General features: G+C 43.0%; 1 protein-coding gene across 6 annotated transcripts in view; it reads right to left on the reverse strand.

Annotated features, from left to right (window-relative positions):
- lss (lanosterol synthase (2,3-oxidosqualene-lanosterol cyclase)) overlaps positions 1–17,400 on the reverse strand; it is a 140,317-nt gene that overhangs the window by 4,959 nt on the left and 117,958 nt on the right. For 3 of the 6 annotated variants that reach the window (XM_041200564.1, XM_041200562.1, XM_041200566.1), the window contains exon 22: positions 8,902–9,041. In XM_041200564.1, coding sequence (XP_041056498.1) covers positions 8,902–9,041 — 140 coding nt within the window. Of the gene's footprint in view, positions 1–8,040; positions 9,042–17,400 lie in introns of those variants that run through there. The other 3 variants (XM_041200563.1, XM_041200561.1, XM_041200565.1) reach the window with 1 other exon arrangement.

Consider the following 17,400-nt stretch of genomic DNA (forward strand, 5'->3'; position numbering starts at 1 on the left):
CAATGATATAAGATTAACTCTGAGATTTTGGACAGAGATCAGAGGAAAGTAGTTTTGTCAAGCAATACTAGAGTTAGTGCTTGAAGACTATGTCACCATTTAATCGGTTAGAAAAGAGGGGATGGGAATAAAAAAAATACAAAGCAGGAACAAGGGGTTAGGATTAGGACTATCACTTGTCTGCAGACAAACAGCAAAATGGATTAAAATGATTACTGTGCTGCAGCTTGTATTTAAAGTTGTGATGAATTTGCAGAGTCAAGTATTGAACAGTATTTAGACATGTTTTGTTGAATATAGCAAGCAGTGCAGAAATAACGCAAAAGCAGTTGGGACCGCTCCATCTCCATTAAGTAGATGGATTTAATTTATCTTCACTCCTTAGAAACAACTTTAAGCAGCACTTAATTGGAGTTGCCCCAACATCCTTTAAATCCACAGTTGCCGAGTCAAAATCCTGGAACTCCCTCCCTAGCCGCACTGTGGATGTACCTACACCACGTGGAAAGCAACATTTCAAGAAGGTGGCTCACCGCCACCTTCTCATGGGCAGTTAGGGATGGGCAATAAATGCTGGCCAAGCCACATCCCATGAAAGAATAAATAAGTATCTGCGACATCAATCAGGTTTTGTTTTCTGTGAAATTTCAGTTTTCTTTCGGGATACCACATTATTCAGATACCTCCTCCTATACAAATAGGCAAAGAATGTGCCCACTGACAAATGCCAAGTGTGGCATAATATATTTATTCATGCACTGTAATTCTAAGAATATGGTCAACACCAATATTCACCAACACTAATCAACACATATTCATTTCCAGTACACAAATATATCACTATCAATATAATAGTCATACATTATTATGCAAATTAGTAAATCAGATTCATTATAATCTCCATTTTTTTCAGATCCAGTTCTTCCATGGCTTTGAATGTGAGTAGATTTAACTGCTGTCATTATCTACCTATGGGTACTTCATGGTCTAACACCTTTAGGGTTGACACTTACCCTCTGACAAAATATAGTGCTCATGTGTGATGATTGAAGCAAAACTCCTAGCTTTGTATGATGATGATTATGGGTCAGTGAGTCAAATGAGAGTTGGAATGCATAAGAATTTTGCAGGCAACTCAGCGAGCGGGGTGAGATGGATCCGGCTTGTTACTTTTAAGTGATACAAGAGTGACGGCATGGAAACAGGCAATACTTGGCTTACTGGAAATAATGGAAGAACTAAGAAAAAATAATTTCACTTTACACCTCATCAGTGTTTGGGCTGATAAGAGAACTGATTGATTCCTAACGTTAAAGATAACACTAATCAGATTTGTGACTTAAATCCCAATGCGTACAGTCTGTCATAATGTTAGTTAGCTATCAGTTAAAGAGATCAGGAAAGTACAAGTTACCTTTAACTTTGTGGGCTCAGCAGGAGTGTATTATTCACCTTCGAAAAATATTTTGTACATACAAGATTACATTTTAGTTAATGGGGAGCAAGAGCTTGCTTATGTTTTTTAGCATAAGGAAAAGTACCTGGTGAGAAGCCAAAATAATAGTAAAGTTATCATATATCATGGTTTTGATTATACTTTTCCTTCATGGGAAGGATTTGAAAATGTTCTATGTTTAACGTATTGCACTTAAATAAAGCCAATTTCCAGAGATTATAAAAGCACAAACCTCAGACACCGAAAATGTTTACTCAAGCCAAATGGGACAATTTGCAGGATGTTGCAACTCACTGTCTATTTAAAACTGATATAATTAAGGGACATTTTATTCATGCCAAGCTCATTAAACCAGTTAACGCCTGGGTAGGGAGAGACTGCAAGATTCCACTTTTACTGACAGGACAACTAGTGAATCACTAACTGAGGAATGGTATACCTTTTCCCTGACTGAATACAGAAAAGACACATGTGGCAGTTAGCTAGCCAGTTAAGTCTGGGGTGGAAGCCAGGTTCACCAAGTATAAATTCACTTTTCGCAAGATGGATCAGGAGATTGACAAGAAAAAGCTAAAGGAAGGCTACTGCTAAGGACAGTATGGCATATTTTATTATTGTTTTTGAAGAGGTCCATTGAATTGAAGTGAGATTTAATTATTCTATAAATTTTCTTTCCACATGTAAATTAACATAAGTTAAATGATTCAGATCTGGTCACATGAAACATTCAGTTAAGATCACAAGGGAATCCAACTGATTCATCCTGGGTTGTTCTATCATTTAGTTACATTCTTTATCAACAATGCCCACCTCTTGCAAATTGCAAGTCTATAATAAAATGATAGCACTGAGAGTTTGGCGTACCAAGACTTTCTCAGTAACAATAGCTAGCAACTTACCCCTCTTGTGAAACAAAGGCAAGATTGCACGGGAAATTTACCTTCAAGTGATCAATATAAAGTAGTGCTTGAACCAAGCTGTGGTTCACAGTCCTTCTATCTTGTATGGTAGATGGCGCAAAAGTAAAGCTGATGGTGACATTTAGGGGAAAAACTCCCCAAAGACAAATTTCAGAAAGACGTTGTCATCACTGCAGCAATTGCTCAGTGTAGTGTCCTTGGCCCATCCATCTTTAGCTGCTCCATCAATGATCTTCCTTCCATCGTAAGGTCAGAAGTGGAAAGCTCGCTGAGGATTGCACAATGTTAAGCGCTATTTGCGACTCCTCAGATACTGAAGTAGTCCATGTCCAAATGCTGCAAGACCTGGACAATAACCAGGCTGACAAGTGGCAAGTAACATTCGCTCCACCCAAATGTCAGGCAATGACCATCTCCAACAGGAGATTTAACCAGGCATTGCCATCACTGAATCTCCCACTATCAACATCCTGGGGGTTACCGTTGACCAGAAACTGAACTGGACTAGCCATATAAATGCCAGGACTACAAAAGCAGTTCAGAGGCTAGGAATCCTGTGACGAGTAACTCACCTCCTGACTCCTCAAAGCCTGTCCACCATCTGCAAGGCACAAGTCAGGAGTGTGATGGAGTACTCTCCACTTGCCTGGATGAGTGCAGCTCCCACAAGAAGCTGGACGCCATCCAGGACAAAGCAGCGCGCTTGATTAGCACCACATCCACAAATATTCACTCCCTCCACCGACACATGGTAGCAGCAGTGTGTATCATCTACAAGATGCACTGCAGGATTTCACCAAGGCTCCTTAGACAGCACCTTCCAAACAGATTATTATTACCATCTAGAAGGACAGGGGCAGCAGATAGATGGGAACACCACCACCTGGAAGTTCCTCTCCAAGTCACTCACCATCCTGACTTGGAAATATATCGGTGTTCCTTCACTTTCGCTGGGTCAAAATCCTGGAACTCCCTGCCTAACAGTACTGTGGGTGTACCTACACCACATGGATTGTAGTGGCTCAAGAAAGCAGCTCTCCACTACCTTCTCAAGGGCAACCAGGGATGGGCAATAAATGCTGGCCCAGCCAGCGAAGTCCACATTCTATGAATGAAAAAAATTCCAAGTTCACGAGAAAGGCTGGATGGATGAAGGTGGTTGCAAGAAAAGGATTAAAGGAGTGTGGAATTTGAGACCAGGAGGACTAGGCAAAGAAAATGTTTGCTTGTCTGGGACATGTTCAAATCCCACCTAGATGACAATGTAGTCTGTGCTGTGAGATTGACCAACAGAGCCGGTAATTATTCCTGGTGGTCTTATGAGTTTGTTCAGGCCTTGGGTGTGTGTATAAATAAACCCCTCAACGGCAGTATCCAAAATATGTGGAACAATTAGATATTGGAAGGCAAATAAATGTTCAAGGGTGGAAATATTCAAGCACTCTCACTAGCAACATTGTGTCAATGGGTTGTAGTTGTGTAGAATGATCTTGATATCAATATTGTTAAAAAATCATTTATAAAATGTGGAATATCAAATGCATTCGATGGTAGAGGGTGATTACCGGTGGTCTGATAATGCTGAAGTTACAACTGATGAAGAGGAAGAACCATGTGATGGTGTTCTACAACCAGGCGCAATGACTCATCGACACCAACACCCATCTAGGACCCTCCACCCCTGCCTGTCCCTCCGTCTCCACCCTATCTTCCAACCCCAGCCCCGGCCGTGTATTCACTATATCCCCTGACCTTCCCCTCTCCTACACTGAATATTCAGTGCGCAGCAAAGGACTTAGTTTCATACCCTTATGCCCTCATCTTAATGAATTTTGGGCTCGGCACAATGCTGAACTCTTCTTCCGCCGTCTTCGTCTCCGTGCTCACTTCTTTGGGCAGGAGTCCTCTCCCCATTTAACGGATCCTTTCACCCGCCTCCAATATTCTCCCTCCACTGGACCCCTCCCTCTGGATTCTTACCTTCTCTTGATCTTTTCATTAAGAACTATCGGCGTGACGTTAGTCGTCTCAATTTCTCTGCTCCTGTCACCCATTTTAATCTGTCTCTCTCTGAACTTAATGCACTCCGTTCTCGCAGGTCCAACCCCAACATTGTTATCAAACCCGCTGACAAGGGTGGTGTTGTTGTCTGGCGCACTGACCTCTACCTCGCGGAGCTGAACGTCAACTCGCAGACACTTCCTCCTACCTGTCCCTGGACCATGACCCCACAACTGAACATCAAGCCATTGTTTCCAGGACTGTCACTGACCTCATCTCCTCTGCAGATCTTCCTCCCACAGCTTCCAACCTGATAGTTGCCCAACCTTGGACAGCCCGCTTCTACCTCCTACCCAAAATCCACAAACAGAACTGTCCTGGCAGACCGATCGTGTCAGCCTGTTCCTGCCCCACGGAACTAATTTCTCGTCATCTTGACTCCCTTCTCTCTCCCCTTGTCCAGTCTCTTCCCACCTACATCCATGATTCCTCTGACACCTTATGTCACATCAACAATTTCCAGTTCCCTGGCTCCAACCGCTTCCTCTTCACCATGGATGTTCAATCCCTCTACACCTCCATCCCCCACCAGGATGGTCTGAGGGCCCTTAGCTTCTTCCTCGAACAGAGGCCCAAACAATTCCCATCCACCACTACTCTCCTCCATCTGGCTGAACTTGTTCTCACACTGAACAATTTCTCCTTCAACTCCTCTCACTTCCTCTAAATAAAAAGTGTGGCTATGGGTACCCGCATGGGCCCCAGCTATGCCTGTCTCTTTATGGGGCCCCCTCCCACAACTCTTTCTCCGGTACATCGATGATTACTTTGGTGCTGCTTCATGCTCTCGTCGGGACCTGGAAAAATTTATTAATTTTGCTTCCAATCTCCACCCCTCCATCATTTTCACATGGTCCATCTCTGACACTTCCCTTCCCTTCCTTGACTTCTCTGTCTCAATTTCTGGTGATAGACTGTCCACCAATATCCATTACAAGCCTACTGACTCCCACAGCTACCTCGACTACAGCTCCTCACACCCTGCTTCCTGTAAGGACTCCATCCCATTCTCTCAGTTCCTTCGCCTCCGTCGCATCTGTTCTGATGATGCTACCTTCAAAAACAGTTCCTCTGACATATTCTCCTTCTTCCTTAGCCAAGGTTTTCCACCCATGGTCGTTGACAGGGCCCTCAACCGTGTCCGGCCCATCTCCCGCGCGTCCACCCTCACGCCTTCTCCTCCCTTCCAGAAACATGATAGGGTCCCCCTTGCCCTCACTTATCACCCCACCAGCCTCCGCATTCAAAGGATCATCCTCCGCCATTTCCGCCAACTCCAGCATGATGCCATCACCAAACACATCTTCCCTTCACACCCCCGGCGGCATTCTAGAGGGATCTTTCCCTCCGGGACACCCTGGTCCACTCCGCCATCACCCCCTACTCCTCAACCCCCATCTATGGCACCTCCCCATGCCCACGCAAAAGTTGGAACACCTGCCCCTTCACTTCCTCTCTCCTCACCGTCCAAGGGCCCAAACACTCCTTTCAAGTTAAGCAGCATTTCAGTTGCATTTCCCCTAACTTAGTCTACTGCATTTGTTGCTCCCACTGCGGTCTCCTCTACATTGGAGAGACCAAACGTAAACTGGGTGACCACTTTGCAGAACACCTGCGGTCCGTCAGCAAGAAAGACTCAAACCTCCCTGTCGCTTGCCATTTTAACACTCCACCCTGCTCTCTTGCCCACATATCTGTCCTTGGCTTGCTGCATTGTTCCAGTGAAGCCCAATGCAAACTGGAGGAACAGCACCTCATCTTCCGACTAGGCAATTTACAGCCTTCCGGACTGAATATTATTCAACAACTTTAGATCTTGAACTCCCTCCTCCATCCCCACCCCCTTTCCGTTTCTTCCCCCTTCCTTTTGTTTTTTCCAATAATTTATATAGATTTTTCTTTTCCCACCTATTTCCATTATTTTTAAATCTATATCTTTTATGCCTGGTTAGCCTTTCCACCCCACCCTCACTAGAGCTGTACCTTGAGTGTCCTGCTATCCATTCTTAATTAGCACATTCTTTTAGATAATATCACCACCTTCAACACCTCTTTGTTCTTCTGTCTGTGACATCTTTTGATTATCTGCTCCTATCACTGCTTGCTTGTCCCTACAACCACAACACCCCCCCTCAGTTCTCCCTGCCCCCCCGGCACCTTAAACCAGCTTATATTTCACCCCTCTTCTAACATTCAATCAGTTCTGTTGAAGGGTCATGAGGACTCGAAACGTCAACTCTTTTCTTCTCCGCCGATGCTGCCAGACCTGCTGAGTTTTTCCAGGTAATTCTGCTTTTGATTGGGACAATTGTTTGGTGATTCAGATGGTGATCAGAGTGATTGCAAAAATTTAAACATGAAGTGTTGAAAGTTATTACTGTGCTTGTGATTTACTGATTGAATTTAAGGACCTAGTAGTTAATTTGAGATATACCACATCAAGATTTATATTGCATTGGATGAAATCACAAAATTATTACAACGCAGGAGGCCATTCGGCCCATCATGTCTGCACTGGTTCTCCAAATGAGCAAATCACTTGGCGCCATTGCCCTGCCTACTCCCCATAACCCTGCATATTCTTCTTTTTCAGATAACAACCCAATTCCCTTTTGAATGTCTTGATTGAACCTGCCTCCACCAGACACACTCAAGCAGGGCATTCCAGATCCTAACCACTCGCTGCATGAAAAGGTTTTCCTCTTATTGCCATTACTTTTTTGGTCAATTACCTTAAACCCTGTGCCCACTCATGCTTTATCCTTTCACAAGTGGGAGCAGCTTTTCCATATCTGCTCTGTATAGATTGCTCATAGTTTTGAATACCTCTATCAAATCTCTTAGCCTGTAAATAGATAGTTTGTAATATCTTATAAACTAAATGTTAGATCGTTATTGTTAATTATTTAGTATTGTTGGTTTTCATTTACTGCATTGTGATGGTCTCTTTTGGATTTCACTCAAGATTTTGTTTTGGTCTTTGTTTCATGCTATGTGACCCAATCAAGCATGTGTGCCAAATCCTCGAAAACATTACTCGGGTAAATGTGTAAATTTTTTGTCTAAAATTGTTCTCAAAAATTCTACTTTTACAAGGGTATATAAGATTTTTGAGCTCTGGTCCTGCTTGCTTAATTGTTAGAAAGCATTTCCTGCAAAACAGAATGGAGCAAAACTCAGACGAAAAAGAGAGATGGTAACTGTGTTCTATCATTTCAAGAAGTAGCTGAGTATGGATACAGATGTATATCTCAGTCCATGTGAATGTATATATTAAGTGACTGCAAAATGTTCCCAGGATGAAATGCCTCAAACCATGTACTGCCAGATGCTTCCAGTATTAAATGCCAGTGCACTAACCTGTACCCATCTGTTGCCTAGTTTCACATTAATGCAGTAAATGCACTTGGGTAAACTGTTAGACAACAACATTAATTGCTTATTGCTCTCCATTGATGTTCTTGTCCAGCCTGTACAGTCCAGCTCTGAAATTTTAACTAAGCACATGATTTCACAATTAAGGTTTCTCTTTTTGACTCTTTTAAAAGAGATTGTCTTAGTTCCATTAAATGAGCTTAGAAGTTGGGGAAGTGAATTCCAAGGTAGAGAGCAAAGCATTATGCTGTATTCATATATGTAGACACACATACAGCTTGCTCAAATCCTCATTCCTAAAGTTATATTCTTGCAAAATCATGATTAAGTATACATTGCTGTGTAAAACAGTACATCAAACCATGTCATATTATTCTCTTACATGGAGAGTCTCCTCTGCCTTTTCTCATCTGGAACTACTATTACCCATTTGTCATGAGGGGAAATGAGAAAGAAATAGGGCCTGAACATAGTAAACAGACTGCAGATAAGTCAAAGGATGTCTATGAGCTGCCTTAGTGTTGTGCGAGTATTGACTGAATTTCTTTCACCAATTGCCAAAGGACTCATTACTTTCAGTTGATTGATTTGGTGCCTGTAACCAGTGGACCAGCAATATATGCAGCTCAGGACTGGAACCAGTTCAACTAATTCACCTTGAAGCAGCTTAAGGTGCAATTTCACCAGACCTGGGAAAAGAGAAAAGCACAAGTTGAACTGGTCCAGCTTGGAATTGGTGATTGAATAATTGAGTTAGTGTGGATAATATAAATCAGCATAAGCTGTGGTGCATTTCTGGAGAGACAAGGAGAGAAATATGGCGGAAAGGCAGATAGAATTGCTCTTTCAGAAAGGAACTGGTTTCTTGGGCCCAATGGCTTTTTCTTGTGCCTAAAACCTGTTATATTCTTAAACAACTGGAATTGTCATATAGGCACATGTTGATCTATAACCCAACTGAGAAAAATGTACACATCTGACCATTCCCCACATTATTAGAAGTTAATCTGTCAACTGTCTTATTGTTTTACATTATCTACCAGCAAAGATGGCTTATTGGAATATATGAGCACATTTATCAGCTTCTACCATCAAAGTTTGAGCTTGGTAGTCTGTGCACTACTAGGATAAAGGCTTGTGAATCGCCCCAGAGTCCATATCGGGAAGATATTTCTGTAGGAGGTATAGCTGATCGCACAGGTTTTATTGAATACACCAGCAATGTTCTCCTGTGGGAAAATAAAAACAAGAGGGTAAAATGACAAGTTCCAGGACAGGAAAAGAAAGTAAAACAGAAGAACATTGTTCATAGACCTCCATTCAACAGTGGTAAAGTAGTGGCATACATAGACATGAATATCAGGGAAGCTTGCTTCAAAAACAGGTTAGTTATAATGGGAAACTTTAATTTTCACACAGACTGGGAGAAGCAGAACAGCTTAAATCTCAAAAGCAGCAAATTTCTTGAGTGTATTTGAGACAATTTTCTGGAACAATATACTGTGAGCAATAAGTTTTGATTAGTCGATAATCTAATGGTAAGGGAACCCGAGTTAACAGTGGCCATAATACAACGAAATCCAATATTAGGTTTGAGAGGGAGACAGGTGAGAAAATCAGAAAATGGCAAACATACTAAAACATCTACTTTGTATCAGTCTTCACAGTAGATGAAGAAAAAGTACCAGATATAGAAGACAAATTAGAAATAATTCAAGAAGGAGAATTAAATAGATTCAAAACAAGTAAAATTATGGTGATGGAGCAGCATTAGTTTATGTTGTTAAATGGAGACACCTATACAGGATCAAGGATATTAGAAAAAAATAGGTCAAAAAGTTGTTTATATACTGGTTATGATCTTCCAAATTCTCTTGAGTCAGGAACTGTCTCCTTAGAAATTCGTTCATTTTGGCAGAAAGGATAAAAAAAATTATCTAAATGATGAGTGATTGCAGAGCTTTGAGATTCAGAGGGATCTGGCAGTCCAAGTGCATGAATCACAAAAGGTTAGTACGCAGGTACAGCAGGTCATCAGGAATGTTATCATTTATTGTGAGGGGAATTGATTACAAAAGTAGGGTGGTTATGCTTCAGTTATACAGGGCACTGATGAGACTACATCTGGAGTATTGTGTACAGTACCGGTCTCCTTATTTAAAGAAAGGTATAAAAGCATTAGCAGTTCAGAGAAGGTTTACTAGACTAATAACAGGAATGGGCGGTTGTCTTATGAGGAAACGCTGGACAGGTTAGGCTTGTATCCACTGGAATTTAGAAGAGTAAGAGGTGACTTAATTGAAACCTTGAAGATCTTGAGTGGTCTTGACAGGGTGGATGTGGAGAGGATGTTTCCTCTTGTGGGAGAATCTAGAACTAGGATTCACTGTTTAAAAATAAGGGGTTGCTCATTTAAACAGAGATGAGGAGAACCCTCGCTTATGGGGTTGAGTGTCTTTGGAATTCTCTTCCTCAAAAGGCAGCTGAAGCAAAGTTTTTGAATATTTGTAAGACAGCGCTAGATAGATTGTTGATTAACAAGGGGTGAGAGGTTATTGGGGGTAGGCAGAAATGTGGGATTGAGCTTACATTCAGATCAGCCATAATCTTATTGAATGGCAGAGCAGGCTTGAGGGACCAAGTGGCCTACTCCTGCTCCTAATTCATATGTTCATACGTTCATAAAATTCCCAATGACATTCCACGATTTAAAAATTGTAAGAGATAAACTAGGAAATTATAGGCCTATTAGTCCAATAATAGTTACAGGTAAGTTACTAGAATTTTTTATTAGGGACAAAGTGACTGGGCACTTGGAAAACAGAAACTGAACAGAGTGTCAGTCTGGATTTGCAAATGTCTAATGAATCTAGTTCAATCTTATGAGCGGGTAACTAACTTGGTAGATAAGGTAGTGCCTATGGATGTTATTTATATAGACTTCTAGAAGGCATTTGGCAAAGTTCGACATGAAGAGAATGTTAACAAAAATGAGAGCACACGGGATTGGGGGCAATTGACATGGCAGGAAATTAATTTGAAAGGAGGAGAGACAGAGAGTAGGCATGATGGACATTTACTCCAATTGACAGAATGTGGCTAATAGTGTCTTCAGGGTTCTGTATTGGGGCCACAGCTTTACACTATCTATAAATGACATGGCTGCAGGATTAGAATCATAGAATGGTTGCAGCACAGGAGGCAGCCATTTGGACCCTCTGCAAAAGCATTTCACCTAGTCCCACTCCCCCACTTTTTCCCTGCAGCCCTGCAAATTATTTCTCTTCAGATAATTATCCAATTCCCTTCTGAAAACCATATGGAATCTGCCTTCACCACGCTATGAGAGAGCTGTTTTCTGATGACACTGAGTTAGAGGGCACAGTAAGTAGTGTTGACTGAGAAGAATGCTACAAAGGGGCATTGATAGCTTATATATTATAGACTTGGGGCAGAATATTGAGCTCAGCGGGCAGGCACACGCCCGACCCTGCCGAGCATAAAATGAAGCACGATGACGTCAGGAGAGTGTCCCAACGTCATTGCATAGTCTTGCGATATTTCATTTGGTGGGCGCGCCTGCTGACAATTAAAAAGCCTATTAAGGCTGTTAAAAAGGTAATTAAATTCAAATTTACACTGCCTGTCCAACCTTACGATTGGCAGGCAGGTGAAAATGCCAAGCAGCCTTTGCATTTTTTCAGGAAACCTCGTCCACGGGAAGGATAAGGTCCCCAAAAGCAGATAAAAATAAAATAAAAATATTACACTTGAATTAAAAACATGTCCCTGCTCATGTGAGAGTCACATGAGGGGACATGTTTTATGACATTTTGTATTCTTTAATTACCTTTTTATTTCTTTAGTTTTTTTTAAACAGCACTTCATCTCCCTGAGGCACGGAGATTGAAGCGCTCTTTTGTGCGCATATGCGAAGTTCGTGTTAGGCCTGCTTGCCCTTCTCTCTCTGCCCGCATAGGCAGCGTTGAGCGCTGCCACTCGCGTTCCACACTGGGCAGGCCCTAATTGGCGGTGTGGTGCCAATCGCGAGCAATGGTCAGCTTCCCGAACGACCCTGCCCATCCCCACCAAGGACAAAATTCTGCCGTTAGACAAGTTGGTGGAATGGGCAGATAGGTGGCAGATGAAGTTCAACGTGGAGAAATGTGAGGTGATACATTTTAGTAGGGAGAACATGGAGATACAATATAAAGCAAAGGGTACAACACTAAAGGGGGTGCAGGAGCAGACAGACCTGGGTGTATATGTGCATAAATCATTGAAGGTGGCAGGACAGGCTGAGAGAGCAGTAAATAAAGCCCACAGTATCCTAGGCTTTATTAACAGGGGCATAGAGTATAAGAGTAAGGAGATTACATTCAATGAATATATAGGACATTATATATAGTGTCCAACATATAGGACACTAGTTTGGCCTCACTTGGAGCATTGGGTCTTGTTCTGGGTGCCGTACTTTAGGAAGAAAGTGAAGGCATTGGACAGAGTGTAGAAGAGGTTTACGAGTGTCGTACCTGGGATGAGGAACTTCAGTTGTGAAGATAGATTAGAGAAGTTAGGGCTGTTTTCCTTGGAGAATAGAAGATTGAGAGGAGATCGGATAGAGGTATGCAAAATCATGCGGGGTCTGGACAGAGTAAATAGGGAGAACTGTTCCCGCTTGTGAAAGGGTTGACAGTGAGGGGGCACAGATTTAAGTGACTGACAAAAGAAGCAAAAGTGATACAAGGAAAAACTTTTCCACACAGCGAGTGGTTAAGATCTGGAATGCATTGCCTGACAGTGTGGCAGAACCAGGGTTCAACTGAGGCATTCAAAATTGCTATTTGAAAGGGAAGAACGTGCAGGGTTACCAGGAGAAGGCAGGAGAATGGCACTGGGTGAAATGCTCAATTGGAGAGTCGGTGCAGACATGATGGGCTGAATGGCCTCCTTCTGCACTGGAACAATTCAGAGATTCTGAAAATTGTGGCAGATGTGGTTCAATATAACAAAGTGAGAGATCATTTAGTTTAGGCCTAAAGAAGGTAGAGCAGGGTATTTTCTAAATGGCAAGAACGCAGGAACTGTGGATAAGCAGAGAGATTTATTGTCCAAGTACAGAAATTACTAAAAGCTAGTGGATTGGTACAACAAAATATTTAAAAAGTTGATAGAATGGTGGCTATTATCTCAAAAGGGCTGGGATACAAAGGATGGAAATTATGTTATGGCAAAAGAGAGCTCTGTTTGGACCCTATCTGCAGCATTCTGTTCTGGGCATTGCACTCCAGAAAAAAACTATGTTGACCTTGCAGGGAGTGCAGCACAAATTCACCAGAATGATACCAGGCCTAAAAATGGTTAAGTTAAGAGGGAAGGTTGCAAAAACTAAGCTTATATTCAGCAGAAGATTAAGGGGTGATCTAATTGAGATGTTTTGTTAGGTTAAAGGGTATGATGGAGGAAATAGAAACTATTTCTTTTGGTAGAAGAGTCTAGAACAATGGGACATAACCTTAAAATTAGAGCTAAGCTACAACAAAGGGTAGTGGAAACCTGGAACCGTTTCCCCATAAATGCTGTTGAGATTGTGGGGGGTTAATTAAAGATTTCAAGATTGAGATTGTTATAGATCTTGGTTGGGGAAGAGCACCAAGAGTCATGGAAGCAAGGTGGATAGATGGAGTTAAGGTGCAGATCAGACATGATCTAAATGTACTGTAGGCTTGAGGGGATGAAGTGCCTATTCCAGTTCCTAATAGAGTCTGCAAACTTATTAGCAAATCTATAAATACTTGTATTTCCACAATACTAATATTGATAGCTCTGATGTTAAGAGAACAGTCATTTGGAAGCTACCAAGTACTGCTTTACTGCAATGTGAACATTTTCCCTTAGGGAAATCTTGCAAAACCTAAAGGCAACCCATGATGTGCTATAATTACAGTAGGAGACGTTGGTTCCATCAAAGCAAGGCTGTCCCATCTGAGCCACATTTAGCCTGAAAGCCTGGGAAATTTATGCCTATTTCTACCTTTAGTTCACACTCACTGGTTTTTTCTGTTTGAATTTTTGTAATAACATTAAATGCTGGAAATACTATCAGACCTATTGAGCATTTCCAGCATTTTCTGTTTTAAGCTCAGATTTCCAGCATCCACAATTTTTTAAGACTGGGAATTTGGAAAAGGCTGTTCTTAACGCTGTAGATGAGTGGATAAATCTTTTTTTTATTCATTCACAGGATGTGGGCTTTGTTGGCTAGACCAGCATTTATTGCCCATTCCTAGTTGCCCTTGAGAAGGTAGTGGTGAGCTGCCTTCTTGAACTGCTGCAGTCCATGTGGTGTAGGTACATCCACAGTGCTGTTACTCAGGGAGTTCTAGGATTTTGACCCAGCTCAAGGAATATTTCCAAGTATATTTCTCAAGTATATTTCCAAGTCAGGATGGTGAGTGACTTGGAGGGGAACTTCCAGGTGGTGGTGTTCCCATTTATCTGCTGTCCTTGTCCTTCTAGGTGGTAGTGGTTGTGGGTTTGGAAGGTACTGTCTAAGGAGCCTTGGTGAATTCCTGCAGTGCATCTTGTAGATGGTACACACTGCTTCTACTGTGCGACAGTGGTGGAGGGAGTGAACGTTTGTTGATGTGGTGTCAATCAAGCAGACTGCTTTGTCCTGGACGGTGTCCAGCTTCTTCAGTGTTGTAGGAGCTGCACTCATCCAGGCAAGTGGGGAGTATTCCACAACACTCCTGGCTTGTGCTTTGTAGATGGTGGATAGGCTTTGAGGAGTCAGTAGGTGAGTTACTCGTCGCACGATTCCTAGCCTCTGTCCTGCTCTTGTAGTCACAGTAGTTACATGGCTAGTCCAGTTCAGTTTCTGGTCAATGGTAACCTCCAGGATGTTGGTATTGGGGCATTTATTGATGGCAATGCCGTTGAACATCGAGGGACAATGGTTGGATTCTCTCTTGTTGGAGATGGTCATTGCCTGACACTTGTGTGGCATGAATGTTACTTGCCACTTGTCAGCCCAAGCCTGGATATTGTCCAGGTCTTGCTGCATTTGGACATGAACTGCTGAACATTGTGCAGTCATCAGTGAACATCCCCACTTCTGAACTTATGATGGAAGGAAGGTCATTGATGAAGCAGCTGAAAATGGTTGGGCCTAGGACACTACCCTGAGGAACTCCTGCAGTGATGTCCTGGAGCTGAGATGACTGACCTCCAACAACCACAACCATCTTTCTTTGTGCTAGGTATGACTCCAACCAACGGAGAGTTTTCCCCCGATTCCCATTGACTCCAGTTTTGCTAGGGCTCCTTGATACCACTCTCGGTCAAATGCAGCCTTGATGTCGAGGGCAGTCACTCTCACCTCACCTCGGGAGTTCAGCTCTTTTGTCCATGTTTGAACCAAGGCTGTAATGAGGCCAGGAGCTGAGTGTCCCTGGCGGAACCCAAACTGGGTATCAGTGAGCAGGTTATTGTTAAGCAAGTGCTGCTTGACAGCATGTGGATGACCCCTTCCATCACTTCACTGATGATGGAGAGTAGACTGATGGGGCGGTAATTGGCTGCTTTGGATTTGTCCTGCTTTCTGTGTACAGGACATACCTGGATAATTTTCCACATAGCCAGGTAGATGCCAGTGTTGTAGCTGTACTGGAACAGCTTGGCTAGGGGTGTGGCAAGTTCTGGAATATAAGTCTTCAGTACTATTGCTGGAATATTGTCAGGGCACATAGTTTTTGCAGTATCCAGTGCCTTCAGCCGTTTCTTGATATCACGTGGAATGATTCGAATTGGTTGAAGGCTGGGATCTGTGATGCTGGGGACCTCCGGAGGAGGCCAAGATGGATCATCAACTTGGCACATCTGGTTGAAGATTGTTGCGAATGCTTCAGCCTTATCTCTTGCACCACTGTGCTGGGGCTCCACCATCATTGAGGATGGGGAGATTTGTGGAGCCTCCTCCCGCAGTGAGTTGTTTAATTGTCCACCACCATTCACGACTGAACGTGGCAGGACTGCAGAGCTTAGATCTGATCAGTTGGTTGTGGGATCACTTAGCGCTGTCTATCACTTGCTGCTTATGCTGTTTGGAAAGCAAGTAGTCCTGTTTTATAGCTTCAGCGGGTTTACACTTCATTTTTAGGTATGCCTAGTGCTGCTCTTGGCCCTCCTGCACTCTTCATTGAACCAGAGTTGATCCCCTAGCTTGATGGTAATGGAGGAGTGGGGGATATGCCGGGCCATGAGGTTATAGATTGTGTTCTGCTGCCCAGTCTCGAGTTGCCAGATCTGCTTGAAATCTATCCCATTTAGATAGCACTGTAGTGCCACACAACATGATGGAGGGTATCCTCAATGTGCAGGCGGGACTTTGTCTCCACAATGACTGTCGATACTGTCATGGACAGATGCATCTGTGGCAGGCAGGCTGGTGAGGATGAGATCAAGTATGTATTTCCCTCCCCAGTCTAGCAGCTATGTCAGTAGTGGCTAACGAGCCACTCTTGGTGAGGGACATTGAAGTCCCCCACCAAGAGTACATTCTGTGTCCCCCCACCCTCCAATGCTGGACAACATCGGTGAGCACAGATTTATCAGCTGAGGGAGGGCAGTAGGTGGTAATCAGCAGGAGGTTTGACCTGATGCCATGAGACTTCACATGGTCTGATTTTAAGGACTCACAGGGCAACTCCCTCCCAGCTGTATACCATGTGCCTCCACCTCTGCTGGGTCTGTGACTATCACCAGGGTTGCCGTTGTCGGTGCCTAGGTCGATGCCAGGTGGTCCATCCATTTTTTGGATTTTTGTAGCGGTTTGTTACAACTGAGTGGCATTTAAGAGTCAACCACATTGCAGTCTGGAGTCGCATGTAGGACGACAGATTTCCTTCCCTTAAGGGCATTAGTGGACCAGATGGGTTTTTACAACAATCGACAATAGGACTTTTAATTCCAGTTTTTTTATTGAATTCAAATTCAACCAACAGCCATAGTGGGATTTGAACCCAGGTCCCCAGAGCATTACTCTGGGTCTCTGGATTACTTGTCCAACGACAATACCACCACACCATCACCTCCCCTCAAACCTTGTATTAGAATAGATATATAAGCAGCTTGAGGTGTGTGCAAACTATTAGGAGCAACAATTTTGTCGTTAGTTATTGATTTCAAGGCTCTATGCTATGCACTTAAATAGCTCATAAAGAATAGCTTAAGACCACTCATGCTCCACAAGGATAAAAGAATAAAAAATCTTCAGAAAATAAGAAAGCGTAAACAAAACAGGCCATCAAGCCATTGCCCATTAAATGTTTTCACATGGGATGTGGGCATGACTGGCAAGGCCAGCATTTGTTGCCTAATTCTAGCTGCCCTTGGACTGAGTGGCATGCTAGGCCATTTCAGAGACCAGTTCAGAGTCAACCACATTGCTGTGGATCTGGACCAGGTAAGGAAGGCAGAATTTTTTCCTTGAAGGGTAATAGTGAACCAGGTGGGCTTTTATGACAATCGATTTTAGCTGTCATGATAGTGTCCTTTGAAGCACAGAATTAAATTATTTACACAGTT

The sequence above is a fragment of the Carcharodon carcharias genome, chromosome 12, assembly GCF_017639515.1.
Source record: "Carcharodon carcharias isolate sCarCar2 chromosome 12, sCarCar2.pri, whole genome shotgun sequence".
In the NCBI taxonomy this organism is placed as follows: Eukaryota; Metazoa; Chordata; class Chondrichthyes; order Lamniformes; family Lamnidae; genus Carcharodon; species Carcharodon carcharias.